The sequence below is a fragment of the Mytilus trossulus genome, chromosome 5 (assembly GCF_036588685.1).
Source record: "Mytilus trossulus isolate FHL-02 chromosome 5, PNRI_Mtr1.1.1.hap1, whole genome shotgun sequence".
Classification (NCBI taxonomy): domain Eukaryota; kingdom Metazoa; phylum Mollusca; class Bivalvia; order Mytilida; family Mytilidae; genus Mytilus; species Mytilus trossulus.
In genome coordinates this window covers 24,214,036-24,227,089 of record NC_086377.1, presented here as the reverse complement: position 1 = coordinate 24,227,089, position 13,054 = coordinate 24,214,036, and the positions used below count along the sequence as shown (strand labels likewise).

Here is a 13,054-nt window from a genome sequence, read left to right as displayed (position 1 = left end):
ACTGCCGCATATATTAATCATGTTCAGAAACAAATTAGTTCAATTGAGATCGACAAAGAAAACACTGATGCATTTCATATCGATAAAGAAAACAAACATTCAACTCATATCGATCAAGAAAACACACATGTCAGTGGAACATTAGACCCACACGCCAACTCGTTCATTCCAAGAAAAAATATTATTGCAGATACGCATGTGTCAGATAATCATCCTTATCCGAGTGATAGAACTCTTGCTACTGATTTCACACGTTTCTTGCTTAAACGTGATCTCTTAATGTCAAGGTTCAATATTTTTAATGACAACCCGAGTATTATCCATCTTGGAAGGACAGTTTCATGAAAATAGTCAAAGAGATTGATGCAGATTCAAGTGAGGAAATAGACCTATTGTTAAAGTGGACTGGTCCTAGTTCTAAAACACAAGTTCAAAGTATCAAAGCTGCGAATACTAACAATCCGTCAAGAGCTCTTAAACTAATCTGGGAGAGATTAAATGAAAGGTATGGTAGCCCAGAGCTTATCGATAGTGCACTCAAGACAAAACTAGCAGCTTTTCCGCGCATTACAAACAAAGATTATTTTAAGTTGTATGATCTGTCAGACATCTTGTCAGAGATATCATCTGTGAAAGAAAATGACAATTACAAGGTTATATTTTCCTATTTTGACTCATCAGTTGGTGTAACGCCAATCGTAGCTAAGCTTCCATATCAGCTTCAGGAACGATGGACTAGTATGGCCGTTAATTATAACGATAAAAACAAAACAATATATCCACCATTTCATGTATTTGCTCAGTTTATTCAGCAACAAAGTAAGGTAAAGAACAATCCAAGTTTTTTATATGACAGTCAACAGGCAAACACTGGTTTTAAGGATAAACTACCAACAAAAAAAGGGAAACTTAATGACGTTCGTACCAGGAAAACAGACTTCGCTGAAACAAAAAATGAGAGGAGTCAAAGTGTCGATCCTCGTGAGAAATGTTTGATTCATGGTACAAACCATACACTTAATGATTGTAGAACATTCAAGTCAAAGCCAATACAAGAACGTAGACAATTTTTGAAGTTGAACAAATTATGTTTCGGGTGTTGCTTGTCAGCATCACATTTTAAACGGAACTGTCCTAACGCAATCAAATGTGGGGAGTGTGGAAAAACAGATCACCCTACAGCACTGCACATAAAAAATCGAGATCAACAGTCTACAGAGCCATCAGGTCATGGCGGGGAGCCTGTTGATGTGGAACATGAAGTTCAAACTCCTATACAATCAGCATGCACACAGATTTGCATGGATAAATTTGGTGGCAAATCATGCGCAAAGATAATACCGGTAGAAGTGTATCGTAGTGACAATCCTGATAGAAGGCTAAAAGTATATGCTTTAATGGACGATCAATCGAATAGGACTTTAGGAAAATCGGAACTCTTCGATTACTTTGGATCAACGAGTGTCTCTGATTTTACCTTGTCAACATGTTCCGGAAAATCTCAAGCATCTGGTCGAAAGCTTAGTGGTTTAGTCGTCGAGTCATTAGATAAACAAACTCAATTACATGTGCCTGACATTTTAGAGTGTAACCTCATTCCAGATTCTAATGACGAAATACCTACTCAAGAAGTTGTTTTGTTTCATAATCATCTCAGTGATCTCGTGGAATTTATCGAACCTCTTGACGAAGAGTCCGAAATCTTGCTCTTAATTGGACGTGATCTCATTTCTGCTCATCACGTGCTTGATCAAAGAATTGGATCTGGGAATGCGCCTTATGCACAAAAACTTCCTCTGGGATGGACAGTTATTGGTGAAACTTGTCTCGGAAAACTGCACTATCCAGACGAAACTCGTGTTAAAAAGACATACTTACTTTCTTCCGATAGAATATCGATATTTCCACCGTGTACAAGTGAACTTAAAATTGATGAAGTGCGTACACTTGAAGTTAATGAAAGTGCATACGACAACATTGGCAAAGATGTGTTTATTCGCCGTCCTGATGATGATAAACCTGGACTGTCTCGTGATGACAGAGAATTTATAGAATCTATGGATACAAACTTTTGGAAGGACTCAAGTGGTAATTGGTCCGCCCCATTACCGTTTCGACAAGATCTACCAAATAACAGAAATCTAGCATGGAAAAGAGCCAAAGGTCTAGATGCAAATCTTCGCAAAGATCTTCAGAAGCGTGAACATTTCTTCACTTTCATGAATACAATTCTAGAAAAGGGTCATGCTGAGAAGGCCCCACATATCAACGATGATCAGGAACAATGGTATTTGCCAATATTCGGGGTTTATCACCCCAAGAAACCTGGGAAACTTCGTGCTGTGTTTGATTCCTCTGCACAATTTGATGGCGTGTCTCTTAACAATGTGTTGCTTAGTGGACCAGATTTGACAAATAATCTAATCGGTGTTTTGCTCCGCTTCCGTAGGGAGAAAGTGGCCATCATGGGCGATATAGAACAAATGTTTTACAGTTTTAAAGTTGATGAAAAACACAGAGACTATCTACGATTTTTCTGGTACACCGACAATGATTTTGACAAACCTCTAACAGTGTATCGCATGTGTGTGCACGTATTCGGCAATAGTCCTAGTCCTGCTATTGCGTCATACGGACTTAGAAAAACTGCCATGGAAGGAGAAAATGAGTTTGGCTCCGATATGCTTGATTTTGTCACTAGAGATTTCTACGTTGATGATGGTTTAACTTCAAAACCTTCTAGCGCCGAAGCAATTGATCTCATGAAGAGAACTAAGTCAGCTTTAAAATCTATTGGTAATATTCGACTACACAAGATATCTTCAAATGTTGAGGAAGTTATGCATTCGTTTGATAATGAAGATCTTGCAAAGAGTCTTAAGGATCTCGACCTTAGTTCCGATATTCTTCCTGTACAACATAGCCTTGGTATTAACTGGGACCTTGAAACTGATACTTTCATGTACTGCATCGATAGAAATGTCAAACCGTATACTCGTCGAGGATTATTGTCAACAATAAACAGTATATTTGATCCTCTTGGATACTTAGCGCCAGTAACTATTAAAGGAAAATTACTGCTCAGATCAGTTATGACAGGACAGATCATGTGGGATGAACCGTTACCGGAAGAGGTTTACAACGAGTGGGAATCTTGGAGAACGTCACTCTTTGATTTGGAAACAGTAAAATTCAAAAGGATGTTTGTACCTACTTCATTTACTTTAGCGAAAACAAGGAAGATACACATGTATTCTGACGCATCAGAGAAGGCAATAGCCGCAGTTGGTTACATACAACTAGATGACGATAAGAATTTTGGTTTTATTATGGGAAAGGCAAAGGTTGCACCCAGTCACAGTCATACGATTCCACGCTTAGAACTATGTGGGGCTTTGCTGGCAACAGAAATAGGACAAACAATATCCGACCAGTTAGATATATCTTTGTCTGATATTCAGTATTATACCGACAGTAAAGTTGTACTAGGGTACATCTTCAATTCATCACGACGATTTTACAATTATGTTTCAAACCGTGTTGCGAAAATCCACACAGTGTCAAATTCCGAGCAATGGTCTTATGTGCATACAGATGGCAACCCAGCCGATCTGGCAACTCGATCAATAATTCCTTCGAAATTAGAAAATAGTATATGGCTATCTGATCCGGTGATAAAAAAGGATGCCGATCAAACTATTGAAAGATTTTCTCTCATCAATCCTGACACAGATAACGAAATTCGTCCTGACATTACAACTAGAAAAACAACGAGTCTCGAGAAACTCTCCTTAGGATCACAACGATTCGAAAGATTTGGAAACTGGAAGTCACTTGTTAGATCAATTGCGCTGATAAAGAACTTTCTTGTTAATAGAATCTTAAAAGAAACTAGGTGTCGATTCAGGGATGCAGAGATGTTCGTTGTTGGAGTTGTGCAAAACGAGATTTTTTCAGACGAAATCGATTGTATTAAAGATGGCAAGCCACTACGTGGAAATAGTGCACTGTTGCAGTTAAGTCCATTTATCGACAATGAAGGCATTCTGCGTGTTGGTGGGCGTATCAAAATGGCAAATAATCAACCCGATGAAAGGAATCCAATCTTAATACCTAGTAGACATTGGATTGCAACTTTGATAATTCGTTACTTTCATCAAAAGATAAAACACCAAGGAAGACAATTTACATCAGGAGCGATACGAACAGGAGGATACTGGATATTAGGTGAAAAGCGTCTTGTTTCATCAATAATTTACAAGTGTATAACTTGCCGCAAGCTTCGAAGGCATACCGAACAACAAAAAATGGCTGACTTTCCTGAAGACCGTGTGATCCCTGAAACACCATTTACATCTATAGGGATTGACACCTTTGGACCTTGGTCCGTCATAAGCCGACGCACTAGAGGTGGTGTTGCGAATTCAAAGCGTTGGGCCGTCATTTTTACATGTCTAGTCACAAGAGGTGTTCACCTAGAAGTAGTGGAGGAAATGACTTCCTCGTCGTTTATTAACGCCTTCAAACGTTTCATAGCTATTCGAGGGGAAGTAAAACTAATTAGGTCTGACAGAGGTACTAATTTCGTCGGAGCCACTGACCAACTTGGTATTGATAGTATCAATGTAGAAGATGGACCAATAAAGGAACATTTATATGATAATGGCATAGAGTGGCATTTTAATTCACCTCATTCATCTCATATGGGAGGTATATGGGAAAGAATGATAAAAACAACGCGATCAATCCTCGACTCTATGTTATCAGAACTTCCTGGAAAAGAACTATCACATGAAGTGTTAGTAACATGGTTAGCGGAAGTGTCTGCGATAATTAACTCCAGGCCTTTAACATGTGTACCTACGGACTCTGATGACCCATTACCTCTCACACCTAATCTTATCATCACTCAAAAGCCTAGTGTATTAATTCCAAAGGATGTGTCATTCGATTGTAAAGACATGTATTATGCACAGTGGAAGCGTGTACAATACCTTTCGAACGTTTTCTGGAAACGTTGGCGAGTGGAATACTTGCAAACTTTACAAGTTCGACAGAAATGGACTCAAGAAAGAGAAAACGTTCAGGAGGAGATGCCGTGTTGCTTAAGGACAACCAAGTTAATCGCTTAAGTTGGCCAATGGGAATAGTCACTAAAACATTCCCTAGTGCTGACAATTTAGTACGTAAGGTAGAAATTTGTATAGTGCGTACTGTGGACAAAGACTGTGTGAAACCAGCTTTCTTCATTAGACCAGTGACAGAACTTGTGCTATTGTCAAGGACTTATGAATAGTGTAGTGGCATAAATAGCATGCCAGACGGGGAGTGTACTGACTCGTCCGTAATTATTTCATGATGTTTCCGAAAGTTGACTTACATTAACTATCTTTTTCGTTACTTTCCCCTCTTTTGTAATTTCCCCATATTTACATGCTCACGTTGATGATTCAGCATCATTTATTGATATATCTGCCAGATTCCGGCACAGTGTAAGTTTATAGCATATTGACAATCTGAAGAACTGTTTATTGTAAACATATATAACATGTATAGTGTTTTGATGACGTACAAAACGTTGGGTAAATGACAATGATGACAAAATATGCCACGTCACCAGATTATTTGTTTTATTGTTTCACAACCGTTTGTTATTACTTGTAAACACATAGAGACAACATTTACACTATAAAAATGTTCTATAAACATTCAAATACCCTTTTTGGTATTTTTTGTATGATTCATAGCACCCCCCTCATTTCGATATTTTTAAAGTATGGAAAGCAATTCGTGTCATTATTTGCATACATAATTTTTTATACTTGTCGAGTTTTGAACACATTAAAAGCTGTACACACTCAGTTTTGACTCACAGTTATGTTACCAAACTTGATATATTGTTAATACTTGTATTTTTTATGTGAATGTATGGAACACAATTAGTGTCATAAGCCAACTTTGTATTTTTGTATGTTTTGGCAAATCTTTTTGATTGATAGGTTTTATATTGAGTTTTTATTTGTTCTTTCAGCTTTTTACCGTTTGATGTTCACGTTCAGTTTGGAGTTATACTTACCTGTCAACATTTGTAATCATTCATTGAGCACCAGCATACCTTTGTTATTCATGCTACATTGTGTTAATAGAGTGGATTATATGACAATAAATAAAACGGTTATCTTTAATGAAGTCCATTATTTAATGCCCGCAAAGAATAGATGGGAGTCATTACATGCATGCAAATATAGTACTAGTTCAGTGCTACAATGGCTGTTTGAAAGGATAACACGGCCAATTGACTTCAAAAAAGTAATGGAGGATGCTTTTTATTTGAGTTCATCAGCCGTTATATTCTTCATTCAGAATTTTGAATTAGATCAATCTGACATTGATAAAATATGTGCGTTACACTGGCGAGACGCAACACGTAGCTTAGAGTTTCAATTGTGCATTTTTGAGACATATGGAAGTGGTTTGATAAATGTTAAATCTGTATTTGAATCTGTTTGTCGTTTGAGCTCAGTACAAGAAGTTAATTGGTTATTAAACCGATTAGATAAAAGTCTTATCAATTTCACGTCGGCCATAATAGAAGCGATTAGAGGAAGTAATGTTGAAACTTTTACATACTTATTTGAATTCGTAAAGGATATTGGCCCACAAGAAGTCGATAAGATTTTTATTGAAGCTTGTTGTTATGGTAATTTAAAAACTATACAATTCCTTCATAAAAAGTATGGCGAATCTTTAAACATATCTGTTGCAATCAAAGAACTTTGTCGAAGCAAATATTCATCACGTGAAAAATTCGATGTCTTTAAATTTTTACTCGAGTTTTCTTCGCCCAGTATACTTGACTGTCAATTACTAATGAATCAAGCATGTACATCTGGTGATATAATGAACTTTTGTTGGTTATTAGAATCATTTGACCCTGACATATTTGAGGTTCGTTCAGCAATACATCATGCTTTAAACAACACTGCTTTCCAAACAGACGAGTGGAATCTCACACGTATAAACATGACAAATATCTTGTTAATTCGGTGCCGCTGTGTTTCGGCAGATATACAAGCTGCAAGCTGTCATAGAAATAGCATGCAAAAACGAAATTCCTTGTTTAATGAATATGTTAGTGACATTATTTGGTTGGGTTTCTTTTGATTTCCAAAAACTCGTTGACATTGCATTAGATCCAATGAAAGAAGAATGTTTAATGTTCATTCTTATTAAGAACAGAAACGTTTATATTGATCTGCAGAGCCTTATCGTAAGTGTATGCAAAAAAGGCCAACAAAAAACGCTTGATGTCATGAAAATGTGCATATCAATTTTTGGACTAGAAGATGTTGATATTCAAAGTACAATACATGCTATCCTCGATATTCACTGCAGAGACGATTTTAGAAATGAAGTAATTAAGATTTTATTACAGAATGTTGACAACAAAAAAGTGGACATCATGTTATTAATTAAGAAGATTTATACTTCTTATTTAAACCGACGAAGTAGTTTGTCAAAACGAACTGATTTAGTTATATGGATTCTGGTAAATTGCAGGCATTGTTTGATCGACAAACAGGAGACTTTGCTTGAAATGTGTAGACGAGGTGACTTTGAAAGCATGCAATTCGAATTATATAACAGAATCTATAGAAACCTTGTGAATACGTCGTGTATGCATAATGCATTTACTAGTGGTGAACTGAAAATTATAACAATGTTAATAAAACATGTCCCTGAAGTCAATTTTGACAAGAAAGTCGCTTTGAACAATGCATCTACAAAAGGAAATATATCAGTTATACAATGGCTGTTTCATACATATGTTTTTCGTCCTAATCGTTTACCGTTCCTAGAACCTATCTTGGATTTAAAGTTAGCTCGATCTACTTTTGACTTAAACTCTGCTATGTTCAACGCCTGTAGAAATGGTAACACAGATGTCATTCAATGGCTGCTTCAGATATTTCCACACGAAATATTTGACATGAGATTAGGTTTTATTGAAACAAGTGCGAGCGGAGATGTTGATTTAGTAAAATGGATGCTAGCAATATATGATAATGACATTTTTGATATTAAATCATCGATGATGTCTGCATGTGCGCATGGGAGAATAGGAATAGTTCAGATTTTCTTTAAAAGATTTGGCAAGGATGCTTTTAATATGGAAACTGTGGTAGGGGAAGCATGTGGAAGCGGAAATATTGAACTTGTGAAATGGCTTCATAAAACAATCGATCAGAAATTATATAATATAAAATCTGCCATGATAATGGCATGTATTAATAACAGAAGTGATGTTGTTCGTTGGATACTGATAATTTCGACCATAGTTATTTTAATATGCAAATGGCGACAATTGTTGCCTTTGAGTGGGGGGGAATTGAACTTGTTTAAAACCACCAGTGTTAAATGATATGTTGCGCAGTCAAAACGCCATAATTAAAAGCAGATCATAATATTCTAATATATAAAATTATATATATACCAAAGACGCTATATTACTACTGAGGTGAGACACCGCATGTCGTATTAGTACATCAATTGATTATTTTGACTGTATATATTTTGAAGTGACGATTTCAGTCGTTCATTCTCTTACCTATGATGGAGCAGTACTTATGTAAAAATCAAAATGCGAAATTGAACAAGCGCAGATATATAATTTTTTATTGTTGATGTGTGTTCTTTATTTTCCGCCACTGTAAACAAGCATTGCAGGACCATGCTTAAGAGAAATACCTTAATTAAAAACTATGAAATGTGACTTTTCCCTCTAGTCTGATATTAACAGCCCACCTGGACATGTTATTTTTGGGATCTAAACATTATTCAATATGTAAATCTCTTAAAGTTAAAATAATTATCAAAGGTACCAGGCTTATGATTTAATACGCCAGAAAAGCATTTCGTCTTCATAGGACTCATCAGTGACGCTCAGATCAAAATAGCCAAACAAGTACAATGTTGAAGAGTAAAGAGGATAAAATTGAGAATGGAAAAGGGGAATGTGTCAAAGCCACAACAACCCGACCATAAAGCAACAACCGAAGGTCACCAATGGGTCTTCAATGTCGCGAAAATCTCCCGCACCCGGAAGCGTCTCTCAGCTGGCTCAATAACAAATATGCATACTAGTTAAGTGATAATGGACGTCATACTAAACTCCGAATTATGCACAAGAAACTGAAATCAAAAGCCATACCAGACTTACAAAGGCCAGAGGCTCCTGACTTGGGACAGGCGCAAAATTATCCTGTTGGCGTGGTTCGGTACATCCCATCGTTGTGTTGTTGTGCTGCGGTAATTTTTTGTATTTTAATCTTTCGTTTTGCTTATGTGCTTTGTATATATCCCAGATAAAATCAACAGCCCTCTGTAAAATCGGGTTTTATCCGCCTTTTTCTACACTAGGAAAAGTCGGTATATGGCAATTGTTTTCCATTCATTTAGTGTGTTTGACCTTTCAATTTTGCCATTTGTTCAGGGTCTTTGCGATTGCGTTTTCTTCGGAGTTCGATATTTTAATTTTACTTTTACGGATTTGAAAAGATGTGACATGATTGCTAATGGGACAATTCTCACCAATATTTTCTTCAACAATGAACAAAGCCAATACCGCATAGTCATGGGGGTTTATATAATATAATAGTAATTGATTTGATAAACCGTTGCTCTTGATCAGTCTACCCTATGGAATCCGAATAGTGAAAATATGCGTAAATAAATCTGTATATATCATCAATATAATTGAAAACAATTTTGCGTTTAAAATGAGATTACTATAACACGTCACTGTGATATAGTAATCTCAGTGATAAAGCAGCCAAAGTATCGGGTGTAGATCATACAAAGTTTTATATACTTGTCATCCACGTGTTTAAACAAGGTTAAATAATTATACAATGCATAACGTGAGGGCACTCAACTTGCACCTCTCTTGACAGTTTTGTTTCACCTACGTCTTTTTATGCTCCAAAGAAAAGTTTCCATTCTGGGTTTATTTTTGTAGATGTTTCCTAATTTACTATATAGTTACACCTATTTAATTTTGAATTCATATTGAATCTTACAAAAATGGTTCTGAGTTGATCTCTAAACGATCAATGATTCTGTAACGGGGAGTACCCGAATTGCATCAATGCTCAGCATCAATGCCTAAGTTCACATTTTTAAAATCGTGTTAAACATGACTTTGTTTTTTTGTATATATCTTCAAATATTAAGAACAGTTTGACATACTTTTCTTTTTTTTTTAAAGAAATAGATGCTTGTAACGATGATCTTTTGTTAACGTCGCAACATTTTCGTAGAATATTTCTTTAACAGTAAATATTTTATCTGTTTACATATACTGTATACCGAAATATTTCCGCAGTTATTTTTGTTCAGTAGGTGCAGTTTAGGTACGCAATGCAATTTTGGAAATGTGGCGTTATAACTATACTGTTATATTTCAATTTTCTGGATTTTTAGCCAAAATGTAAGGAAGTTTTGAATGATTTGATTGCCCTGTATTTTTCGTTTGAAACGAGGAATATATTGTTTATACTGTTATATTTTAATTTTATGGATTCTTAGCCATAATGTAAGGAAGTTTTGAATGATTTGATTGCCCTGTATTTTTCGTTTGAAACGAGGAATCGTTCTTATACTAATTTAATATATAAATATAAGTATACGTATATAACAATCGTGGAGGCTGTTAATGATGGACTTGTGTTGCTATGATAGGTTTACCTAGCCTTTGGTATTGCAGTATGATTAAGGAATTTTCTATTTGATCTTTCCTATAGGTTTGGCAATATATTGTTTTAATTTTTGTTTATAAAATAGGCGGAAAATGCCAATTGAGAATCAAAGCCCGAACATTGGAGACATACCTGCACAATCATGGCAAAAAAGAACACTGTGAAAATTCTGTTAATGTTATACATTTAACAATATGATATATGTATCATTTGGTTAACTCTTTGTTGTTGAAGTCTATTCGTCTATGATTCCTGTTTTCATTATGTTGTCAGAGATTCGTCGGCTATGTTTTAATCTCCTTTTTTAAAACCGTTTCGTAGTGTTATAATGATGATAAGCGCACAGTAAAGCAGGTAGAGTAGGATAGAGCACGCAGGGTATAGCAATATTAGTTGGTAAAAAGGATATTTTAAGTACGCGTTTATTTTGTCTCCACGTTACAGAATTTTGTGGTGTTACCCACTTTAGCCTTGCTAGAATAAATTGATAAACACAAAGCCAATACCGCATAGTCAGCTATATAGAGTCTCCCAAATGACAAACATAAAACAATTCAAACGAGAAAACTCAAGTAAAAAAAATTAACGAAAAACAAATGTGTAACACAACAAGAAACGAGAACCACTGAATTACAGGCTCCAGACTTGGGACAGGCACTTACATACAGACTATAGTTTGTGTTGATTTAATGGTTAACAAGAATGTGTCCACAGTACACGGATGCCCCACTGTCACTATCATTTTCTATGTTTACTGGACCGTGAAATTGGAATAAATTCTCTAATTCTCTAAATTCTCTAATTTTGCATTAAAATTAGAATGATCTTATCAAAGGGAACACGTTTACTAAGTTTCAAGTTGATTGGACTTCAACTTCATCAAAAACTACCTTGACCAAAAACTTTAACCTGAAGTGTAACAGACGGACGAACGAACAGACGGACGGACGGACGAACGAACGGACGAACGAACAGACGCACAGACCAGAAAACATAATGCCCCTCTTCTATCGTAGGTGGGGCATAAAAAATGCAATGATAGTGTTGAATAAACTGTTGAAGACTGAAAGTACAATTCAAATAACAAATTGTATGGAGTTCAGGATATTGAATATTTTTTATACCAAGCAAGACTGGTAAAAATGATTATAAATAGAGTCTTCATGACCAATGAATTCAGTTAGTAAATAGATCGTTCATTATTTTTGTGTATACTTTGTATCATTCACAATTATTCCAAATCCCAGTATCTTCATCAAAAGGCAAACTAGAAATGTGAAATACATTTTCATAACCGCCAGTTTGCAGACTGGATTATGCAGATTGCAATCCAAAGCATTTAAGTGTTGCTCTTGTAGAGACTATATTGGTATTTGACTGACGTTAATGAGTACAAGATAGGGAGGGAGGATTGATGAAAAGGATATCCATGGAATTGATCAGTAGATAGAGTAGTATTTCTATTTGCTAGCACGTTGTATCATCAATCCCAGTATTTTCCATTCAAATCCTCAACATAATTTTACTTTGTCATTAAATGATGATTATACTGCAACCTTCTACTCGTTCCTTAAATGGTATTTAGGAGATAACTGTATTGTATTTTAAGCTTGGCCTTCGTAAAACATAGATTTTACTGTCGCAAATTGAGTTTACCTAGCGACGCGGAGCGGAGATAGGTAAACGGATATTTGCGACAGTAAAATCAAGTTTTACGAAGGCCAAGCTTAAAATACAATACAGTTATCTCCATTCTAATGCCAGATATTAACATAAATTTCATTTAATAAATATTTTGGCTTGAAAATGCCATAAATGAAAAAGTCCGCGAAACTGTTGCATCGTCTTAAGCATTTAAACAATGTGACGTCATATGTATGCTCTGATTGTCAAACATGAATACTAAACGTATTTCTACCTTTCGTACGCTTCAGAATGGTTTCAATATAGACAAAAAGAAGATTTTGAGGCCCAGAATGTGACTATCTTGTTTATTTTTTTAAGAAATTACGAGGAAATTACATTCACAAAAAATATCGGAATTCAAAATGGTGGCTTTCTTAGTTACGGACTGATAGAACGTGGAATCTAACCCCTCAAAATATTTGTCAACGTCCAATGAAAATTGTCGTTACAAACTTATTGCATTAGAATTTTAATTTTGCTGCTTTGTTGGGTTGTTTACCCATGGAAAGGTGTTCCAAATAGATTGACGAATTTATAAGGATTATTAAGCCGCTATGCGTTCTGTGTATGATATTTTGTATTTTGTTGTTTTGTTGAAAATCGTTGTCTAA

At 35.6% G+C, this 13,054-nt stretch overlaps 1 protein-coding gene and 1 long non-coding RNA gene across 2 annotated transcripts; both read left to right on the top strand.

Moving 5' to 3' along the window:
• Positions 1-341: 341 nt before the first annotated feature.
• On the top strand, positions 342-5,132 carry LOC134717774 (uncharacterized). Its single transcript, XM_063580269.1, has one exon. It carries the CDS (start codon positions 342-344, stop codon positions 5,130-5,132), a length of 4,791 nt encoding a protein of 1,596 aa, XP_063436339.1.
• A 275-nt stretch (positions 5,133-5,407) lies between these two features.
• Positions 5,408-6,185, top strand: LOC134718680 (uncharacterized). Its single transcript, XR_010107417.1, has 2 exons — positions 5,408-5,492; positions 6,032-6,185. It is a non-coding gene; the product is annotated as an uncharacterized LOC134718680 (long non-coding RNA).
• Positions 6,186-13,054: the final 6,869 nt, after the last annotated feature.